At 39.4% G+C, this 23,899-nt stretch overlaps 1 protein-coding gene across 2 annotated transcripts in view; it reads left to right on the forward strand.

Moving 5' to 3' along the window:
* Window positions 1-666: 666 nt before the first annotated feature.
* The window catches only part of MYOM1 (myomesin 1), a 75,384-nt gene continuing 52,151 nt past the window's right edge, over window positions 667-23,899 (forward strand). For both annotated transcript variants that reach the window (XM_019473347.1, XM_009284120.2), the window contains exons 1-5: window positions 667-838; window positions 4,375-4,863; window positions 14,293-14,430; window positions 18,668-18,878; window positions 20,617-20,774. In XM_019473347.1, the coding sequence (XP_019328892.1) occupies window positions 4,436-4,863; window positions 14,293-14,430; window positions 18,668-18,878; window positions 20,617-20,774 (935 nt within the window). In that variant the 5' untranslated portion in view covers window positions 667-838; window positions 4,375-4,435. The remainder of the gene's footprint in view (window positions 839-4,374; window positions 4,864-14,292; window positions 14,431-18,667; window positions 18,879-20,616; window positions 20,775-23,899) is intronic.

Raw genomic sequence — 23,899 nt, forward strand, 5'->3', positions numbered from 1 at the left:
CTCCAACAGGTCCGTGTCTTTCTTATGCTGAGGGCTCCAGAGCTGGACACAGTACTCCAGGTGGGGTCTCACCAGAGCAGAGCAGAGGGGCAGAATCACCTCCCTCGACCTGCTGGCCACGCTTCTTTTGCTGCAGCCCAGGATACAGTTGGCCTTCTGGTCTGCATCAAATGTAACACCTTGTCAACAGAACAAAGAAAGTACATTTTTATTGAATTGTAATACATTGTATGGCTTTATAGAGTTTTGCTGCTAACTACTTCTCTAGGTTGTCCGTCATTAAGCTGAAATATCTGCATTACATGCACTGTGGCTTGGCATTAAAAAAAAAAGAAGAAAGGAACCCATAAAACATTCATATTCTTGTACCATGGCAAAGGTCAATACAGGGACTGGTTTCTAATTTCTGGTTCATGATACAAAACATTTTTTTTCTCTCCTAAATCTGATTTAACTAAGGAAAAAAATCCTAGAAATAATTTTGAATTGGAATGCTGATTTTATAGTGAATTTAGTGAAGATACTTAAAAGGGAGAGCTCTCAGTTTAAAGCTGCTGTCATCGTGTCTTTGCACAGAGATAGCACAGGGTATCGGTATCTGTCTCTGTCCCTCTTCCTCTTCGATGCTATATTTATCACCCCTCTGGCCATAAAAGGTCTGGACTGGGGCTCTGACATTCCACTGACTGCAGGCATTATTTTTGTTCTGGACCTTGAAGTCCAGTCCTTACCCCTCGTCCTGACTACCTCTTTCTTTGCTGGCTTCATCATTGCTGTATTTTTCTGCTATTCATCCACTTGATAGCTATTCCATTTGCTGCCATTCATTTGGGCCCTGGTAAGTGTTCCTTTATGACAGAAGATTTTATGTGTTCAAATATTTTTAATCTGAATCTGTAATGCCACGTTGATAGTAGCTCCCTTTATTCTTCTCAGCTCAGCAGTTATTTGAGGGACTTGTGGGCATGAACTGAAGACATCTGAGGGTTCAGCTGTGAAACAAAGCAAAGTAGTGCAAGGGTTCTCTTATTATCAACTCAAATATCCTTGCATATTGTCACAGTACTCTCAAATGAAGCACGGCTTACTGAGATACAGGAGGAATTTCTCATGTAACCTCCTTTGGGCTTAAAGAATGTGTAAATAATCTAAATATTTTCTAGTTGCGTAGCATGTCTTGTGATTTGTAAAGCCACTGACTGAGCTGAAGGAAATGTTGTAATTTTTTTTCCCGCTTATAAGTGTTTCTGTTTTTTATGTATTTCACTATTTTCACTGATTGATGGAGTAGATCTTTAAAGAATTACACAGACTTGTAAACAGTGCAAGAGGTAATGCAAATAAAATCACTTCCTTTAATGTGTAGCCACGACCTATGAACAAGTACAGAACTGTCTGTCTGCTCAGTAGTCATTTTGAAAATTCAGTTCAACAGCTGCTAACATATGGCTCTAAACCCTGCATATTCATCTAACTATGGCCACTAATATTTTTAGGCCAAGCTCTGCAGTTATGAAATCCTACACAGATCTTGAGAGGGAGTGTTGCCCTCACACTAAAGGGGGCTGATCAGTGGACACAAACTAAGTAGGTGCAGGTAGCATGGATTTTATAAAACTTAAGAGACGGGAGTCAACCTGATAATCAGACAGTGCTCCAAATAGGAGCAAAATCCTTACAAGGTTCAGAGTTTCTTGTCATCTCCAATAGCGTCTGATCTATATCTGATCAGACTAGTGTAACTAACTGATCCTGACCTGTGAGCAACGCTTGATGTTTCAGAGGAAATATAAAACACAACTCAGTGTGTGACAAAATACCTATAAAAGGAGTTTCCTCTTACATGATGTGAGCAAGAGTTGGCCTTTGATTTGAACCAGGAGAGCTGACTTCGTGCTCAGCTCCTGCCTTACTGCCTTAGTTCTTACTCCTATCATAGACTCCCCTTCTTACTCCTGAGGACAGTGAGGTCCAGAACTTTTATGTTTGGAAGAAAAAGGTTGCCTCTGTACATTTTAAATATGCTGACTTTAAGTCCGCTGCTTGTTCTTTTGCTCTGATAAGATGTCAATGAAATGCCTCATTTAACTTCTCCTTAATGGGCAACACATGCAGTGCTTTATACTTTTGGATCACCTTCCTTACTTTGAAGCCTGGAAGGTTGTGGGAATCCCTGAGCAACAGGACTGAATGGCTGTTAGCATTGTGGCTGTTGTATCCGTGATGAAGCCAGCCAACGCTGCAAATAAAGCTGGTGAAGACGAAGGGAGACAACTGTAGTACTCTACAGAAGGAAACCAGGATGTTCTCATGTTCTTTCCCTTTCAGTGTGCAAGACAATACTCGTCTGTACGCCTTAACTTTGCTCAGCAGAGATCACAATGACTTGCAAACCCTAAACCTAGCTCTGTGGAGCTGGGAGAGAAAGCAATGAAGAAAAATGGAGAAGAAATCTTCTGAAACTAGGGAAATTAAGAGGAACTACATACTACCGAAAGCTAACGAAGTGGCATAAATAACAACACAAGATATTGATAGGTATTAGAAACAAGGATACTAGACAGAATAATTGCATTCTTTAGACTTACATGAAAAAATAGCCAGCAGGAGAAATAAGGGAATTAAAAAGGAACATCAGTTTTTGCCATAGAGAACAATGGGCTAACACTCTTTCCCATTCCTCCCCCTTCCTCAGATAAAAATAAAGTAAATGCATAAACTGGTCTCCTTGAAGTCACAGTTTAACTGTGGTCAGGATATCAGCAATTTCTTTTACATACTTAAAAACTTCCGAATGACTTTCTTACTTGTTGACTTTCTGCAAACAAGTGATCTGTTCTGTTATCACACAAAGAACAGTTCCCTTGAGAGAGCCCTGAAATATAAGAAAGATGAAACATTGGGGTTTTTTTTCATAATTTGCCTTAGTCAGGGTGAGTACCTGAGCAGTTACCAAAGAGAATAGTTTGCAATTTGTTGACTTGCTATCAGAACCAAATACTAAAGAAAAAGCCAAGGACTGAAATCTAGGAAGCATAAAGACCAGGGAAAATATCTTGATTTTCATGAAATCATGATTGCACTCCAGCTCTGTAAGTGTATTTTATGTCAAAACATCAGATCATTGTTCATTAACACGAACAAAACCAGAAGCAGAACAAGTCTCCTATTGTTGTGATTGATGTTAAAAAAACCCAGTAACAAACACCTCTCACCATTGTTTTTTGGATCTTCTTTAAATTCTTCTAAACATTTCCCCATTGTATCTCATTTCTATTCATAATCACGTACCTTTTCAGGGACAATCCTAGCTGTGTTGTAAGCCTAATCACCGGTGATAAGAGAAAGAAAGGTTATCATAGGGATTAGTAGAGGCAAACTTGCATGTCGAAGAAGAAAATGTCAGTTTTAACAACAGCAAAATAAAACAATAACAAAATAAAGACTGAATTGCCAGCTTAAAAAAACACAAGGGAAATCCTTTCTGCACTCAAACCTCATCCCATTTTGAGAGGGGAACTACCTCTCACCTGATCAAATTTCCTACTACAAGCGACTGCAAGACAATCTACTGATGACTGTGCAAAGTAAAACTTAGATGGGGCTATCATCTGGAGGAATTTTCTTGATGATCTTGACCATGACATTCTAGGTTAAAAAAAAGGGTCATTTGGACTGAGGAGTATGATATTATTTTACTCATTGCATACAGACTGTATCCCTGATTAAACTGTAAAAGTATGATAAGCCATTTTAAATGGATCTCTGGTATCACATACAAAATAATCAATGTAATGCATGTTTACAGAAGTGACATCCTTCTCAATCTTAATGTTTTTAATTCACTGTTAAAATATTAAATGGAATATTAAATTCAATCTGAAAATTGGATTACGAAAATGAATGAAATGTTCATATATTTTTATTTCAGCTTATATAGCCTTGTTGGAATTGCTCATGCCTTTTAAAATAATTTATTACTTTATTCTCTCTTTTGTAATTCAAGAAAAATTTTTACACTATCTCTGAAGAAGCTGAGCACATAAAATTTCATTAGTTCGCAGTAATGAGTGGAGAAGTTGAGCACGTAAAACTTGAATAGTTTGCAGTAACAGGGAGACCAGCTACAAATGAACGGACACAATAGTGCAAGGTTTTCTGGTCATGATAAATGACATATGAGCATCTTAAAACTTAAATACGAACCTATCTTAAAGTCTAAAACACATCACAAAAAAATAACCCTAAATTAATTGCATTTGATTTTTGAAGTTTTAAGTTCTGTGTTAGTTTGTATTAAGTTGTGTATTATTTGTATTCTAACTCAGAATTTTCTTTGACAATAGTCCTTATGTTTGATCTGTTCCTTTTCAGACACTGTCCTGTTTAATTACACTCAGAAACGTGCAGTAAAAAACAAAATTAGAAGACACCCATGATGTCTTTACCTTTCTACCAAAGACACCATGAGCACTATGACCGTGCGTACCGCCATAAAGCACTGCAGTCCACTGTAAGCCAGTACCAAAAGGAAACAAAGAGCAAATCCGCGGTCTATGCTCAAGGATCTGCAGCTTACGCTAGGGGCTCTGCAGCTTATCGCCATGCATCTGCAGCAGACTTCAGCCTTGACTCTTCAGCAGCATATAGTCATGGCTCTTCAGCCTATGACCTTGAGTCGGCAGCGTACAGCTATGGATCTACAGCCTATGATCACTCTGCTGCACAAAGTAAAAGATCTGCTGCCTACAGTCTTGACTCTGAATCCCTCAGCCAGAGCTCAGCTGCCTACAGACATGGATCCGAATCCATCAACAAGCTGGCTGCAGCCTACAGGCTGGGATCTGAAGCCTACAGTCTCGGGTAAGTAAATCCATTTTTGAAACAGTATTCTGAAACAAATGTGTCCAACCACCTCCCATTGAAATCAATGGCAAAACTCTCCTCCTCCTCCACAGAAATTGTCTCTGTAACTTGGTGTTAATGTATTTTCCAGGCTTGGTGTTTTCCTTTGGCTTTGGCAATGGGAAGGACTGTGGTCAGCTTAGTTTATTGGACTACTTCTTGTGTGATGGTTGGATTGGCATAAGAAGAGCACTGGCAATGCTGATGTGGCTGAAGGATGACATATTAACGCTCCAAACTGGCTAGGCATGAGCCACCTCTCCTTCCAAGTTGTTTAGCCGTATTAGTACAGCTGAATTTAATATGCAGTGTTGAGAGAGCTTTTTGTTTGAGGCTGGCTCTTATCTGTCCAGGTTGGAGCAGTAAAAAACTTAGGGCTGTTCACGCAATTTTGAGCTGACATGTCCATATATTGTTAAACAATTCTTCTTTGGCCTAATGATTTCACTTTTATGCTGAGTGATTCAAGAAATTGAAATTTCCACACTGTATATTGGTTGAGGCATACTATTTCCGAAGTAGGAATACCCTGAAGTGTTCATCTTGCACTAGAAGAGCAGCTATGCTTAGCTGCTATGTTTTTTGTTTAATTAAGATAACGAATATTGCTCAAGCAATTATGTTAGCAGAATATTTTAGATATCATAGCCTCACATTATTTGTATGTATCTCAGAGATTTATCTCAGAGATTTACAGAAATTAGGGGAGTATTAAAGTAAGATTAGAGCAGCTGTTAGCAATAGAGGAAATGATCAACAAATTATAGCCCAAAACATCTGCTTGCTGTTATATTAATATAAAATTTAGAGTATTATTAGCAGAACTGATCAAGACTTGTCCATCAGAAAATTTAAATTTTGAAAACTGAATGTCCTCCAAGAATTGTGGATAAAGATGGAATTTTGGTCAAAACTACTGAGGGAAAGACTACCTGTACCACAGTGAACAATAGCTTGTGATTACAGCCTTCACTTGGCTTTCAGGAAGTTCAGGGTCAAGTCTCTACTTGCCAGGGTCTGTTCAGGAATTTGAACCTCAGGCTGTTAGATCCCAGATGAATGACTTGACTACTTGACTGTCTTGGGCTGGGTGATATCCAGTCTTTGCTGTTGAAACAATTTCACTTGTGCAAATAATTAACCACTGAGTGGAGCAGTGAGAAGCTCATTTATAATCTGCTGATGAAGGGAAGCAAACTGGAGATGCTGGGACTGAGGGTTATGTTTCCAGAGAGAGTTGAGTAGGAGAAGATATCTCAAATTTCTGCAGTGATGCAGCTGTGCCTACACGCTGTTACTGACCCTAACCCAAAGCCGCCTCCTTCTTATAGAAAATGTTCCCATAAGAAATGGGAACATTTCTTGAAGCTTCAAAAAATGATTGTAAAAAAACCTGCTTCCAAGTCCCAGTTACAAACACTTCAGTGAATCTGGTTTGTCAGATGAGTTTCTTCTGAAACCTATATATTCTCACCAAGAAGAACTCTAACATCAGCAAAGTAACATTTAAAGGAAATGGAATTGCTTCATTGGGAAAGAACTTAAAACATTTCCAGGTTTCCTAAGGTTTTGTTCAAGATAATAGCTTTTGTTTTAAAATAGTATATTTGGTGATACTTCCAAGCTACTCTGTAGTACAAGAGTTGCCAGCATATTGATATACTGTCCTGGTAATCAGAGATAAGAATGTCTCAGCTGTAACTTCTTTTTTTTCTGTGATGCTGTCCTTGCGTTGGAGGTTTGAGAAACTCAGTGCTGCTATGTAAGACCAGGACTCAGGAGATTAGACCTACGCGATTTAAATCTGAATGACAATCTCTATATTTAACCAATTTTATGGTTAATATGGCCTCTATGTTGGTATTTGTTTGGTTTTTGCAGCCCATTTTATTGCAATTTGCAAGAGATAAGGTAGAACAAATAATGTGACTATATGGTTAAATGTAGTACCAATTTGAAGTAATTCTTTCCAAGTTTGTACTGTCTTCTCCAGATAGTCTTTAAAGGATAATGTGGAGACAAAAAGTGTTACTAGAATTAATTGGGCAAATCAAAGACTTTCTGTTTTTATCTGTATGAAAGGAATGGTGTAGCAAAAAAAAAAAAAAAAGAAAATGAGTCTTCAAACTCTTTCATTTTTCAAAAAATAGAAAGGGCCTTGAAATGCTGTATCTAAATGACCTACAACAGTGGTGGTTGCTTGAAACTTGAATGGACACACAAATCCAAATCCAGATAAAAATCTTCTGCTAACAATTAATAATTGCATATCACTGGATTTTAACATCAAATATACATTTATGTATAATGGATATAGTTTTGCGGATAAACCCCATTAAGCCCAACAGGAAAAGTATACTATTCAAATACTAAGCTTTTATTCAGGTCACTTCTTATTTTCATCTAAATTAGCTTCTGCTAAACTTTACTATACTTGCAAAATTTAAGTCTCATCTTTTTCTGTAGCCACTGTACAGAAGAGAATGTTCATAAAACAACAGTGTTGACATGCAGTTAGTGCTATGTGAGGAATTTATCACGGGAAAACAGTGGAGAAGGACTAGGGACTAGGTAACCTGCAAGACCTTGACCTGAACCCAGTTCTCTGATGTTGAAGCCTCGCTTGAGTGGAAAACATGCCCAGAGCATGGACATAGACAGCTTGAAGGAGCTGCAGCTTGCTTTTTCATGAGGACAAAAAAGTCTCCCTTTGCAAGTGGGCTGTCCCTTCCCCACATTTCAAGTCTTCTTCACACCATGACAGCTTGAAGAAGTGAAAGGAGAGAAATGAAAACTGGCAAAACCAAGTACGGAAGCTTGCAGCTTTGCTGGTTACAGTTTGCCACAGCTGCAAAACCCTGGGCTCCTAAAAGAAAGTGAGTCTCACCATGTAGAGGTTGCCACTTCACACCTAGCCCTCCCTGCCAGCTCACGGGGCCCTTTCTAGCCATACACTGCTTCTTTGGTCTCTGCAGAGCCAGGAGGAGCGGGGTGTGCTGCTTCCCCCAAGGAGCGGGCAGGGTCTGTACAGGTGAGGGGTGGAGGCTCTCTCCCAAAAGCCATAATTGTGGCCACCCGTCCTCTTCCCTGTCCCATCCTCAGGGGCCGCCGGCAGGTTGGCTCCTGTGGGAGAACCTTCTTCCCGCGGTACCGCTCCATCCTCCATGCGCTTCTCAGAAGCTTTGAGTCAGGTCTGCCAAAGCTGCTTATAGCACTTACAGGCCTGTCAAACAGGACTGCTGGATTAAACCCGTTTACCTCTTTTTTTGGCAGCTCAGTCATTTGCCTTGGCTCAAACTTTCACTGCTTTTCCATATGTTATTTTCCTGGCCAGCAGCATCAGAAAATCCCATTGTATCACAGACAGGTTATCTGCCACCAAATGGGCCAGAGACTTGCTTAGAGAGAAAACAGAAGTTATTGGTGTGGCTCAGGCATTTGCATATATTTTGCAGATCAAGCGAAATAGCAAAGAAGACATGGCATAGTTCAGGTGAACCAAGCAATCAGAAGGGAGATGCCTTACTAACTTGCAATTAATTAGGTTGCCAGACAGTAAGAGTGAATGCTCTTCTGAGCAATATTGTAACCAGGATCGGGACAGGGCTGAGTAAATAATACACTTTAAGAAACATGAGAAGACCATGATCTTGGCACTGCTCATCCTTTGGTTTATTATAGGTGAGGGTTAAGAAGGTGGCTTCCAAATGTCATGGCCAAGCATGGAAATTGTTTTAATGAGACCTGCTATGTGGAAACAATTCCCCTTTAAAAAAATTTGTTGTGGAAGCTGTGTTAGGGAACAGCGTGATTATTGCCAGCAATATCGCCTGGGCCTGTGACAAATCTGCCAGCAACTTAAAATTTATATAGTCACCGGAGAGCGCCTCTCATCTTTAGAGGCTGGCTTTAAAGAACTCTCTTCTGAAAATCTTTTTTTTTTTTTTCCTGTAACTGGGTTTGCCTATGTCCTCTTTACAGTGAGTGAATTCAAACATTACATATTAGGAAAGAAGAAAGAACTAGAAAGAGAGCCTGGAAAATGCCTCTTGGCTAATGGAGCTCCTCTGGCAGGTACAGCTCGTACAGCCATTGTGTATACCAAATGCATCCCTTTCTGCTGTCGGAATAAATTGAGAGAGACCAATCCACTATGTCCTCTTTACAGTGAGTGAATTCAAACATTACATATTAGGAAAGAAGCAGCTGCTAGAAAGAGAGCCTGGAAAATGCCTCTTGGCTAATGGAGCTCCTCTGGCAGGTACAGCTCGTACAGCCATTGTGTATACCAAATGCATCCCTTTCTGCTGTCGGAATAAATTGAGAGAGACATGTAACAAAAGCATGCTAAGGACGAGATACATGATTTTCCTGAGGTGTAAAAGAGCTTACAGGTGCCTTTTCATGCAGGGGTGGAATAACTAAGGAATAGGGTGTTGTGGTCCATTCCTAGAACACATTTCTACATCCACTGGGTGCAGACTCTCTTTTTTGCAGGGTGGGAAACCTGTCCCTTCAGGCCCAGAAACCAGGGCAAGTGCCAACATATTGAAGTATATTTCTATCTGAGAATAAGACATCAAAACATAACCTCTGTCTGGGAGTTTCAGAGGCCCTGCACAGTGTTGTTGTCTTTAGTTCCTCTGTTGGGCTGGAGGGAAAAACTAATAGTGTCTATCTGTTTTTTACATCTCTACAGGACAATGCCTGTGCCTTTAGTATTTGCAGTCACGCAACTCCCAATTCAGTGACTCTACTGAGAAACTAGGAAAATGCTGGTGTTGATATTTTAAGATGCCGAAAACCATCAAGAAATGAGGACAGTAGGCTTGGGTCACCAACCTTGATAAGGCAGTACAGATAGCATCTGACCTGGAAAAAAACATACATATGCTAGCTGGGCATATCAAATGAGGCTGAAAGCTGTTAAAAGGTCATGGTACTGTTCCTCCCTGTGAAACTAGAGAGCAATGATACCCTGCTCCTGCTCCTTCTCCTCTGGGGAGATTCTGTTCCACATATCAGGTAAAAGGTTGGAACATTTTAAAATAAAGGGCAAGATTTTAGAATCCGGTTCAAGAAAGCAGAGTCCTCCTTTGGGCTACCTAAATAATGGTTGTAGGCAGGGTTTGGTTTTTGCGTTGCACAGGAAGAAATAGTAATAACAAAAAAGGAAAACAGGGAAATAAACCTTATGATAGAAATAGTGATCAATTTGGTTTCCCATGCAAAGAGCTCCATCTGAATATGCATTTCTACTAGCCTCCATATAGCTCTGCCTGAATGGAAGCAAATGATAAGAGGATTTGGAAAGTAGAAACATTTTCTGCTGCTTCAAATTTATTCATCTCAGCTCTTGGTTTTTACAGTGCAATTCTAAAAAAGATTTTGGAGTGACTCTGGATACCTCTCTGAAAACACCAGCTGGATGCTCTGATGTGGTCATGAGGAAATTTAGAAATTTAGGAACAGCTGTGAGAGAAAGTGAAAATAAAACAGAAAGCATATTGTGTCAGTGTGTTAATCCAAGGTATGCTCATAGCTGAAATACTAGGTGCAGTTCTGATCATCTCAAAAAGTACAGTATGAAACTAGAAAAGGGTCAGATATCAGCAAGGAGGGTAGTGGGAGGCGTGGAATACCATCTGTCGGGAGAAGGTAAGACACTGGGCTTCTTACCTTGGGAAGGAGGCAAACGTGGGCATGTAACGTTAATGTATAAAATAGTGAAAGATGTGCAGAGAGTGAACAAGGAATGATTTTTCACACAGAGTGGCATGTGAGTACAAAAGAGATTATAAAGTGGCAGATTAAAACAGGTTCAAAAAAAAGTGCCATTTTCATATATAAATAAATTGTAAGCTCATTGCTACAGCCAAGATGCAACCTCTGGCTCAGGATGTCCCTAGGCCTTTGCTTGAAACCAAAAGGATTTATCAAGGGAGGTATTTCTCTACATAAACTTTCTTTTTACCTGCTCTTGACCATTACTGGAACGGGAAACTGGTCTAAAAGCACCATTGGCATTATTCAGTGAAACACTTCTCACCGGGGCCTTGCTTAGTACAGGTCAAATTTCTGGAAGAGCAAATGACTGAAGTAAATTGTTCAGAGTGTTGTGTTAGCAATCTGATAGCAGCAGACAATTACAGGATCCACATGGATCCATTATTCAGCTCACAGTTATCTGCGCTTTTGATAGTTGAGCGCTCCCTCTTCTGTACCACTACAAAGTATTGGGACCCAACCCTTGCTCGTAGAAGACAGTGCAACAACTCTCGCTGCAGCTGCCCCTTCCAGAGAAAGAAGAGAGGAAAAGGCATCTAGAAAGGTGCTTTTCTGGTCCTGAGCACATACACACAAGGGCTGACCAAAGGATGCAATAACATGAAGGATCCAAGAGTAGTAATCCAGAAAATAATCAGATGGCTGTAGCAGTGCCTCAATCAAGAGACAGGCTGTTTAGAAAACTCGGAAGAGAGTGGGAAAAAAGTCCCAGTTCCATCCCTGTTTCTCAGGCTCCATTGTGATGGAGATCTCTGGCATTAATCTGAAGGATTTGGGGGATATTTTCATAAAGCCAGCTGTGGAAGGCAGAAAAAATGTGAGATATTCAACTACAAACACTTGGAGTGTTTGACTAAAAAAAACAACCATCAAACAAACAGAACCTACAGCAATTTATTCCTTCCTTTTCAAATAATTTTAGAGAGTTATAAGTGAAAGATAGGGAAAAAAAAACATGTAGGAAAGACATCAACAAAAGGCCTAGCAGAGAGTGATGGGAACTGCTATGTACGCTCCCCATTAATTCCCTACATGACTGTGTAATCTGGACCTTAACTGAAAACTAAACTGACAGGATGGCCAAATTCTCCTTTAGGAACAAAGAGCTAGTCTGGATTTAACAGTGCTGAAAATGCCTGAGCTGAAATTTTCACCACATTTCATCTACTTTTATGAAAATAGAAACTTCTTGACATTTAAACTGAAGTTCAAATGATACTGTGATCCTTCTCAATCTAGAAACAATCAGGAGTCAAGTGGCCTCCTAAAGGGTTCAGCCTAAAGCCCCTAGGAAATCTGATGGCAGTCGGAGTCAAAATTCCAGGTTTGTCCCATTTTAAAATAGGACAGGAATAAAAGTCACCTGCTAAGTAAAGAACTGCAGCTCCTTACAGACTATAGTTCAATTATGAAAAATAATGAAAATACTTTGCCTTTGATGTTTCTCACTACTTATTTGACGACAAGTTCTCCCGATGCATTTGTGGATGACCGTAGTGATTGTACCATATTGTTGCCCAACACAGGAGTGAGGCCATTGCATACCCTGTTTCACTCTGTCTCTTCCTTTTTATTTTACTCTGCCTGGACTGTTCCCAAGTGTTTTCTGCTTGGATTTCTGTCCCTAAAGCTGGATCCGCCTCCTTTGGACTCCCTCCCTGGCTGCCTTGGGCAGCGCCTGGCATCAGACCCTGAAGCAGACAGCATCTCTTTCCTGTAGACTTGGTCTGTGCCTTGGCTGACCCAGTGGTGCCTGACGTGGTAAACCCTTGGCTCCAGTCCTTTGGTGTGTGCCACAGCCCCTCTCTGGCTGTGCTTTTGTTTTCATGGAAACCAGGATACAGGGGGAGGAGGAAGGAAGGAGAACTGGTGCATGGTTGCTTTTACCCCCTGTACTGAGTGTTTCTTGGCAGTGGTGCTGTAGGCTCGGTGATGGTGGCTATAAAGCGCGCACCCGGGGAACACAGAGGAGAGGGCTGCCTCACTGCAATGCCGGGCGAGCTGAATACAGTCGAGTCTGATGAGATGGGGACTAAGCAGAAAGGAAGGGAAACTTACTGACGGTGCTGGGAGTGGCATGGCAAAGAGATGAGGGCTGGAAAGCAGATGTGAAGTTCAGGCAAGGAACTAGATGGAGAAGGAGAAGAGATGACAGTAAGAAAGCCTTTAAGAGAGCTAGAGGAGACTGATTTAACAGGCACTGGGTAGGGAGAGAGCTCGGTCTGAGCAAAGGGACGGGCACAAAGAAACAAAGGAAGGAAAGATGGGAGAATGAAACTGGACCCATGTGATCTCACACACACAGTCTCACATGGATAGATTATTAACACATATTTTGGAAATCAAGCACTCTTCCTGGTATGACTTGTGTTGGTGGCACCTCTGGAGCTTGGTACTTTTGCAGGGCTGCAGCCTAAGGTAAACATTAGCCCAAGTATGTATCTGTAATCTTACATTATACAGGTATAACATTCTCAGGGGCCCAGTGCTAGCATGAGTTTTGATTATATGTGTATAGCATGGTGCGTGGAGACACCAGTGTAAGCTACCCAGCGTATGGGAAGCAGGTTAGCCATGTTAGTGGTACACGTCCAGGCTAACGAGCCTTGCTGAAAAACCACATGCCTTAATTCTGCTCCTGTATCTGTGCACCTAAGTGGTAAGCGTATACTGTGTAGACAAATCTCCAGACCAAAAGCAGACTCACATATGATTTCCCTTGGCGATGTTGAGACAGAGACGAATAGACACTTTGGGGATTTATAAAAGGCTGACAGCTAATTAGGATATTCCATAGATCTGGGAGTTAGAGATGTGCTGCATTGGGAAAGGAGGACAGAGGTATTTGGAGCTTTGTTAACACGATTTGTAACCATGTTAAAAATGAACCCAAAATGACTGCCTCAACTATGCTTCACACTCTTCAGAATCCCTCCCAGGCTGGTGGGGAGGGGAAGCCTTCCTTTTGGTTTGCTCTTCTTTCTTTCCACTCATTCTCTGTTTATCTGTGCTGTGTTAAATGGTGTTACTTCACTCAGCTCGCCACTTTCAATGGATTGGGGTGGTACGGGACAGCAGTGGGAATGGCAACACTGGTTACTGAGCAATACGCTGCCCTACAACTTCTGTAGAGAGACTTAAATGCATTATTACTTTGAATATAATTGCACACCAACATTTTGGTTGGGCACCAGACAATTTCAGGACTGTAAATTTTGGAAAAGTAGATGTTATGAGTTCAGATACAATCTTCAGAATTACTCAGTGGTCTCAGTGACTTCAGGATCTGCCAAAACTGGGTGTACAAAGTCTCCAAGTCCCAAACCAAGAAGCTATTAAATGTGCATTGCTATCAGGTATATTATTTATTCTCTCTATTTAGATTTAATATCAAGGGGCGTCAGTGTTATATTTGTAATGATGAGTTTGTCAAAAGTGCATTTAGTTATGTGTTTAATAAGTCTGAAGCCATGGCTATTAAAAATGATATTTTCTTGCTTATCAAACAAGAAAGCAAAAATTTTTAGTACTTGAATCGTATTTTGGAGTGTTTCTTAACACCTTTTTTTTCTGAATTTAACAATATTATTTTTATTTCAGACTGAAAGATTCCAGTTTAATGATTGAAGACCAATCCTATAAGATGAGTCCCAAAGCAAAGAGAGCAAAACAGAATTTGTTATCTGAGGACAAAGAGAACGAAGCCATAGACTACTCAGTGCCCATATTCACAGGACGGTATGTTAATTTTTCTTTTGTTTGGTATCTTATTTCTGACATTTTATTAATAAATTTAAAAGAACAAATCCATTAATCTTTTTTTACACTCATGGATCTCAAGCTGATTGTTTACACTTCACATAAGTGATAAAAAGACAAAGAGAAGTCAACTGACTGGCAGAAAATCAGACGTTGATCATCCAGAGCCAGGACAAATGAACCGAGGTGTCTGGACTTTGTTTTGAACACATTGCCAGGGACACTTTCTATGAAATCAAGATATAATTATAACTCTGCTTATTGAGAACTGGACAACCAGGTTGTCTACATTATTTAGCCTATTCTTTTGGTTTGAAGACTTGTTCTGTAGTTCAATGTCTCTTACCAAGCATTAAACATAGAAACAATGAAATTATGTGCTAATGTTTTGTCCTGGCACAGGGAAAACCTGGAATGAAACCAAATAATTTCTCAAATCCATCATAATGATTCATACTGATCTCACGTGTTGGTGGTATTTATTGCATGGTTACTACTGATGTAATACATCTTACTGCAGCAATGTCCTCAGTAAAGCTGAATGTGAACTTTATGTGGAAGCCAGAACCAACGTGAGCAAGGAGGCTCCCCTGCCCTTTCTGGGGTATGGCACACTGATTTTATTAGGAGTCTCCGGCAGTTCGAGCATAGTCACCTGTTCAGATTAATACATACCAGGGTGTGGTGTGGAAAATTGGTTCCTGACTGGAGGCCAGGAGAAAAATTTCTCGCCCACCTGCAGTTGAACAGAAACCTTCCTTCGACTTGCCTTTCTTCTGCAGCACAGCATTTTTCATGGGACACTTCCAAGCTGTTTCTGGGAGCCAGTGCTTTTCTGTCTACTGCTTAACCAACACCCAGTGTCACATCTGCTTTGTGTCCAAACTTGTGCTTTCATGTGAAACTGAGTTCCATCTTGTCAGTGGGAGATGTTATTGCTTTGGCCTTTTGAGCGTTTGTGATGGTTTGTGATGAGACCAGCAGTTTTGCTTTTTATTAATTCTCTCCCACTATTCCAGAGTGACTTTTTTCTCACCCCTTGTACATTTCTGTGTTGGATTCACTTTGTTTGATCCAACCAACATTCAGAAGCACACACTGTTGCCTTTTTAAACCATTGCTTTGGAGTTTCAGCAATATCTTCTGTGACAGAAATACATAAATATGTCTCACACAAAACATATTGTGGTAACATATTTTCAAGGCTTCTCACTAGCTTTGTGTCTCACCTGGTGTTTCTGCTCACATAGCAGTAGATTTGCAGTTCACCATCATCTGTCTCCCATGCCCTCAAGCACAAATATCCTCCCTTTTTATTGTGTCTTGAGTCTACAAAAATAAAATTTATAGTGTTGGTCAATAGCTGAAAATCATGACTGATGGCTAGTATTCCTGGATGATGATCTTAGCTTTTTTACAGGCCCCTGTGATCTTAACACATCATGTTAACATCTTAACAAATCTTAACAAATCATCTTTTTTTATTTTACTATTTTGTAAAATGCATACAGTAATATCTAACTCAGTGTGATGGTGTATAGCTTCATTTATTTGTGTCTGTGCAATACTTTGGGATCCTACATTAAAAGATTCTGTCAGATTCTTACGTCATTGTTACTATTCTTCTTCTTCCTGTTGTTGGTATCAATCTTACTTTTTGCACATGGCAACTCAGGAAGTTGTGTGTGCTTTTGTGCCACTGAAATGACCCAAATAGGTTTTCTTTTTTAATTAGTTAAAAAATATAAAAAGGGCATATGATGATTGTTAGGGTGCCCAACATGGTTGGGGTATCTGTTTTAGGCTTTTTTTCTGTTGGCATCATGTTCATGACCGCATGCCAAGATTGCAAAGTTGCGTGCCACATTCCTGTCAGATACGTATTTTTGTTTGAAGGATAACAGCTGAAGCCCATTGAACCATGTGCGTGTTATATGTCATTCCCAAATTCCCCTGTGAAATTGATGTGTTGTTTCCCATGGGCAGATAGGTTTTACAAGGAATAGTTATTTATAAAGGTCAGCTCTCCATGGGTTCATCAGAGCTGTTGCCCGTGCTGCTGGACGACCTTCAGCGCCGTTATTGCCATTATTTGGTTCTATTTCGGAGCCCTCAGGTTCTGCTGTAAAAACCTCCCTTGCTCAGATTATTCACTTCACAACTGTTCTTCTTAAACACCTAGCCTAATTCTTGCAAGATAAAATTAAGGACAGCCAGCCAGTATTCTAGATGATAAAACACCCAGAGCTTGATTTAATGCCATAGGTGCTAAAGATATTGGATGTGGCTCGTGGAACTATTTGCAACCACTAATAAGCCTATGCCAAAGGACTGCAGATGGCAGATACCCTTTAAATATTTTGTGTGTGCTATTTGGGGTTTGATCCCATTGTTTCTGTTCGAAAAGTGTTTTCTACTGAAACCCCTGAGACTTGACTGCTGAATCAATTCTTAAACGGTACTGTATGCTGCTTCTGATGCATTCATCATTTCAGGGAGCATGTTTCTCTTTGATCTGGGAAGATTATAACAAGAAGAAATGATTAGCAAATCTAAATATTTAATACTGTTGATCAAAAACATTTGGGGACCGCTACTGCAGATGACTCGGCTGAGTCCTATATTAGTCTGAGGATATTCATCAGCTCCCAGAAGATGCTTTATGCCTGAGGAGTGGGTCCATACTGTGAAGTTGCTGAGATCTTAACTACTGTAATTAAGGAGGAAATAATGTCAGCTTGCCTTTGAAGTAAAACGCCACTGATTCATTTAAACTGAATGTAGATAGCTACATTCATATTCATTAAACTGAATTTTCAAAATTGTCCTTAAAAATCTCTGCCATATATCTGCAGCTTCGGATGATATTTGTGGGGGGAGCTGATGTGCCTAAGTGAAGGGAATCAATCATCCCACTGATATTTTTAAGGATCATCCTGTTAAAGCAGCCTGAAACACAGAAAGTTCAAGGCAGAGTTTGAAAGCATGAGGGAGGTCAAAGCTCTATGCTGTTAAGTAAGTTTTTTAGCCTTCTGAGCAATTTTTATGCATGATTAAGTTTACAGCACATTCCAATGTGAACAGTTACTCTCAATGGGTCTGTCTTGCAGACAGACTCTGCTTGGCTGTCTTGCATCTCACCAACTGTGATTATCAACTGTCTTCACAGCCCAAAGATAAGGGGCTGAACAGTTAATTATGGGCTTGAATTCAAATTTTCTTGAGTGTTGAGATGTGCTATCAAACGCATAATATTAGCAATCTCAAAGAAAACAAAGAATCATTCTTCCTAATCTTTTTGCTTTGTAGCAGTAGTAAGCATTTTATGATAAAATAGTGAGGCTTGAGTGCATTCTGGAAGTAAACAGAGGCTGCTTTCTCTATAGTGCTTGCAAGATGGCACTTAAGGAGAACTTAAACAGAACCTCTTTTCAGTGTGCCATCTAATGTTACCCTACAGTAACTAAAGTCAGCAGAAGGATATTAATGCTTCTCCTTAAGTCAAGGAACTCTCATTGTATATGCACTACTATAGCAGCTACCATGTCCTGACAGTGCCAAAACAATATGGCTGCAATGGTACTTCCACATGTGCATATGGAAACAGGATTGGACCCATTGAGAGTAACCATTCTTTGCATCTCACCTCTGTAGAAAGCCTGAGGAAGATGCTTCAAGAAAATCCTTAATCATCTTCTTGAAAACATTTGGAAGAACAGTCACCCTACAAACATTACAGGATTGAATTTTCTATGAATAAAGAGAACTTTTAGTGATATACAGTAATGTGGCTTTTTGTTTAAATGACAAATGAGGACGTTATTATACAGCTACAATTATCTCCTGCCCCTTTGGTAGTGTTATTATGAATGCTGCAGCTATAAGTCAATAACTGAAGATCTGTGGGTATGCCTTACACTAATCTTTATAGCAATGGAGATACAAAACCGAGCAGGATAATGGTTAAACTGAAAATGTGTATGGCATAGTTATACAGAGAGGCACTGAAAACGGCCATGACTTTAGACAGTGAAATACTCAGTCATTCTGCAGTACCCTTCTATGTTTCTGCTTTGAATACATATGTGTCTGTAATAGCAGAAATATGTTATGAAAGAGTGTTGGCCACTGTAGTTGGCTAATTTGATAGAAATTATAAATGGAATATGTTCTCAGCACCTTCCAATGGGATTCTGCTTTTTAAAAATTCTTTCAGAGAAGTGAGTATCAGTGGGATCACAGACACGGAAGAAGAAAGAATTAAAGAAAGTGCTGCATATGTTGCCAAGAGGAACCTTTTTGCCACAGGTGAAGGAGTTAGTGCCAGAAAAGTGGCCAAGTCAACTTCTGAAGAGGAACATCATGAAAAAAAATCAAGGAAAGTAGCAATCCGGGAGTCTGCTGAACGTGTGGCCCTGAAGAAAACGGTAATAGAAATGAACACCTAGGCTGTAAACAGCGTGGGTCTTTTTTGTTTGGTGTTTGTAAAGTGCCTAGCACAACAAGGCCCTGATTTACACCACGGACAATCACAATAGTGGAAGTAAAAAACCAAAGTATTTTCAATGGAAATCTTTTCAGTGACTTAAAGTCTTGTTATCTTGGTGTCAGGTGGATAAGAAAAGAGGTACTCTGCCTGAGGTAGGCACCAGGAACACTTCTGTTGTGCTGGGAGAAAGGGAGAGAGAACGGGGCCGGGGAATGCTCTTTGGTCATGCCCACACCTAGTTAAATGGCACAGCATCCTTCACCTGGACGATGAGGCAGCTGCTGGGCAGAGAAGAAAGGTGCCAATGTATGTATCTTGCCAATAAGAAGGTGATGGGGTAATTTCTGGATTTTTATGGCCTGGGAACAAGCTTGTCCAAAGTGTTTAACCCAGAGTTTTAATCACAGGGTGTAAATTAGGGAGGGAATTGTCAAAGACATCTGGAACGGAATCTCTAATTGTGGATAGCTTTGATATTATTTTGCAACTTCTTAAAAAATAATACTCAGAGCATAGTTACAAATATGTTATGACCAGACTGGCAGAATATATCAAGTGCAAATATATTTCATTTAGCAAATTTATTAATGTTTTGAGCAGAAGAATTGGTGATATGCTTATAAAATATCCTCATGACATGAGTTTGGAAAGGGTGTAAACACTTTGAAGGACAAGGTAAAAATTCAAAATCATCTCAAAAATTGAGAAACAGTGAAGGTGAAATTTGATAACAACCAATGGAAATTACTACACACAGAAGGAAAAAAACAAGTAAATGAGGAATACCTGGCTAGGTAGAAGTACCTGAGGATCTGGGAGTTATAACAGGTCACAAGTTTAGTCAGTCAATTTAATGTCAGTCATTATTGTATAAAAACAAATGCCACTCTAGAGTGTGTTAACAAAAGTATTGTCATTAAAACATAGGGGGCAATTATTTAATTGTGTTGGAGACTGTTGGACCTCTGATAATGAGTAGTTACTGTTTTATGAACGTTGAGGACAAGTAGAACCTGTCCAGAACTGAGAAACAACAATTGCAAGGAAAATTGGTATCGCACAGTTTATAAAAGACTGAGAGGATTATGAAAGCTGTCTTCTTTTAATAACCTTAATACAGGGACCTGTAGTTCTCCATACATGTGAAAGTTAGGGCAGAAAATAAATAGTTTAGTTTGCATAAAGCAAGATTTATAGTATATTAGGAATTTTTTTCCAGCTCTGTGAATAGCCAAGCAGTTGAAACTGTTACCCTGGGAGGATGAAAGATCCCATCATCAGGAAAGGTTTGAGAGCAGGTCTGTCAGAGATGATCTAGGCATACGCAGTCTTTCATTAGAACAAAAGTACAGAAGACATCTGAGTTTCAGACGTATTTCACCTTTCACTCTGTGTTAAAAAAAAAAAAAATTAAATGTGGAAAATTATTTTACTTAGAATAGTTTTAAGGAAAAAAACCAGTAAAATCAAATCTAGCTATTTTGGAAGGAGAACTTCTTGAAGATGAAAACTTTGTTTTCTGTGTCCAGGTGAGATAAATACATTAAGTATGTCTATCTGGATTTTTAAATAAAAATTGCATATTTTTTTACTGCTTTTAAAAAAATACGCTTTTTGCATATTAATAATTTGCACTTATAACTGCTGGAGTTTATAATCAAATGTTTCTTTTCCAGCTAGAAGAGACTCAGGCATTCCACAAAAAGTTGAATCAAGATAAACTTTTACATGCTCCTGAGTTTATTATTGAGCCTCGTTCCCACACTATCTGGGAAAAGCAAAATGTCAAATTTCATTGTTCCGTGGCTGGCTGGCCAGCACCCCATGTTACATGGTAAGTTTGTATCTCTAGCACTGGAAGTCACCACATAACTAATATCTGAAGTCATCTCAGTGAATGTGGTATTTTTTCCAGAAAGATACAAATTCAATAAAAAAAATCAGGTACAGAGGCCTGTCAAACACCTTTGAAGTCACCTTGTACAAAAAGAAAGCAAAATATTAAAAAGCAATATAATACTTTGTGTAACAACAATAGGAATACATAGATTTTTTTTTTCATAGAGACATCCAATATATTATTTCTGTCTGCTAATGAAGGAAAAATAGCAGTTTAATTTATTGTCAGTACTATCCTTAAAATAATGTTTTCCAAATACTTCTGTTTAGTCTACAAATGCCATTAATGTCCCTGAAGCATTAAAGCATGCTTTGGTTAAGAACTAGCTGCTTGGCTGCTGAGCAGTTATAGTACTGAATCTCCATGAAACTGAAATCTCATGATGCAGGGTGTTCATAGCAGACACATCATAATTATTTGAAGTCAAAGACTGCAGATAGATCCAGGACCATCCAAATCTTCTGAAAGCTTTGGAGCCTATTGGAAACTTTCTATTCATTTAAATGGTCTTTGGACTAAATCTTTACTGTACTCCAAAATATACTCTTAGTCATAGCTGAAGGTCTGATTTGACTCTTGGGTTAAAGTTTACCGTGACTGGAATTGAATTTAGCTTAATTAACAGTGACTTGTGAAGCTTTACTGTCTCACCATCTATTGAGCTGATCTTTCTTATCTGTTTCATGCTACACAGATACCATCAAGTAGTTAAGATAATAGGTAATAACTTTTTTTCAAACATAAAATGAGATTTGATGGTCATTATTTAATTTAAAAGATTCTTCTAGAATGTGTATATAAAATGTATGTATGTGTTTATAAAATGAACAAAGAATAAGCCCGTGTTCAGCATTAAGCATTTATTAGGAATAAATCCTATGGAGAGTCTATTTGTGGAGACAACAGAAGACATCTACTGTATCATGATGTTAAGTAATACTCATATTTTGCAATTTACTACTTGAATTGCTTAATGGACTCTGTGTTTATGTAGGTCTTAAAAACCTTAATCTCAGGGCTTGATAAAAAGTGCTACTAAGAGGAACATTAATAGGCCAGAGCTGATGCCCATGAAGTCACTTGATCTCTCTCCTTAGACTATGACACCCAATAGCCAGGCTCTGCACGGACACATTTTTCCCGTCACGTAAGGGTCGCAAGTGCCCTGTTTTGACATTCCTCCTAGAGAGTATTCCAGACAAACCCTTCGGGTCTGGTCTCAGCTGGACATAAGGAATGGTCAGCTATGCTCATGGCTGTAATCCAGCTCTGTAACCTGAATCCTAACCAAGAACGCAAGAGCTTTTTCACTTTGGTTGAGATTCACCTTATACCAAAAACCTGACGTGGTTAAACCAAGCCTTCAGCTGTGTGCCTTTGCTCTCACTGTGAACCAGCCTTTCATCAAAGGGCTAAATGTGGATGGTGGAAATTAATACATCATTTTACCGTACATCTGAATTCCAAAGGGATTTCAGTTTGCCACAGGCTACTAATGGAAAAAAAGAGTTCACAGCCATTTCAGCAGGTGTCTTTGCTCTGAGATACAGAACAGTGCTGACCTGGATCTGTTGGCTTTCATTCAGCATTTCTAACAAAATGTCAGTCGTGTATTCCAAACAGTCATTCTTTGTATAAGCAATGAAGACCTTTTCATGCTGTGCCTGAAAAATTATAACGCTTCATGAACTTTCTCTAAAGAAAACCTTACTGTCTGATGCAGCTGTTTCTGACTCTCTTGGAAAAAGCATATGGAAAACCCAGGACATTTGAAACCAGTAGCAGAAAGCATAAACTATCAGTGCATAATGACAGTGGGAGGTTGCAGTCCAACATTAGCTAATGACTTGGCTGTTCTGGAATTTGCATTTCCAGAAATAACAAGTGGTCCTTCTAACATGAGCCCTATTCTTTCCATAGATGAGTGTAAATAAGCGAAAATTGAATAGATTATTTTTTACTAACCTGATAATGAAGACAAAAGAAGTGAAAGTCTTCTCGCTGCTGGCATGACTCAGTTAAAGCTTGTTTCTGCACAGCACCACATGCTACCAAACACCTTTGCTGCCAACAGGATCCAAGGGTTGCCCAGCCCTTTGGAGAAAAGTTAAAGAGATTATGGAGTCAAGTCCTGTTTCACAGGATTTCATATTCCCTGGAAAATATTAGGAACTGATGGCATTATTCTATTTTCTAAATTATTTGACACACTACATGGAATATAAAGATGCCCAGATGTTCCCAGGCAGATCAGTCTGGGCGGCACCATTGCACAGATCAGGTGAAGAGTGGTGGCAAATGGATTACTCTTACTGGTCCCATGTATTATTCTTTGCTGTAAGTCAGGATAACGCAGTAGGAGATCTGTAATGAGGTCAAGCATCTCTGCAACTGTTTGAAGTCCAGAATAGAGAGTATTGCCCTGCATTGAGTCCCTTTTCATAGACATCTTGCTGAGAGGAAGATCAAGATGAAAAACATTACGGTTTATGATCCTCACTCACTTTGGCACTTGGAAAAATCCCAGTGTATTACTGTGCCCAAAAATTTGTAGCCAGGGAAATATTCTTTATTCCACAACACTGAAAGTGCTGAAAGGCAATTTTCAGATTTATTGTGGATATAGCTTCATCTTGAGACATATTAAACTAATAATATTCTTGGTAAAAATAAAATTGCTTATTACCGACTTGTTGGTGAAGTGGGGCAAGCCACTGACACCAGACCAGTTCCCTTTCCCGATTGAAAATCATGAGAGATTTAAAATTTAAAATCTGAAATGAAGAAGCAAAGCTCTTTGGCTGGATATCTGTTATAACTTACGAAGAGAAAGGTTTATTTAAGCTATATCAAAGTAAGAAATGAAGATACTTTTGTCTATCATCGTTTATATTTCCACTTCCCTTATATATGTACCTTATGGAGCACAGGGAAAGCTATGTTAAAGGAAGACACTATCTTAGGAAACATTCTTTCTTTATAGACCTCAAACCAATCCCAGATGTACTGAATACAATTCAGTGTGCAATATTATTAGACTCCTTTCACCAGTTTGTTCC

Source organism: Aptenodytes forsteri, unplaced genomic scaffold, assembly GCF_000699145.1.
Source record: "Aptenodytes forsteri isolate BGI_AS27 unplaced genomic scaffold, ASM69914v1 Scaffold229, whole genome shotgun sequence".
Lineage (NCBI taxonomy): Eukaryota > Metazoa > Chordata > Aves > Sphenisciformes > Spheniscidae > Aptenodytes > Aptenodytes forsteri.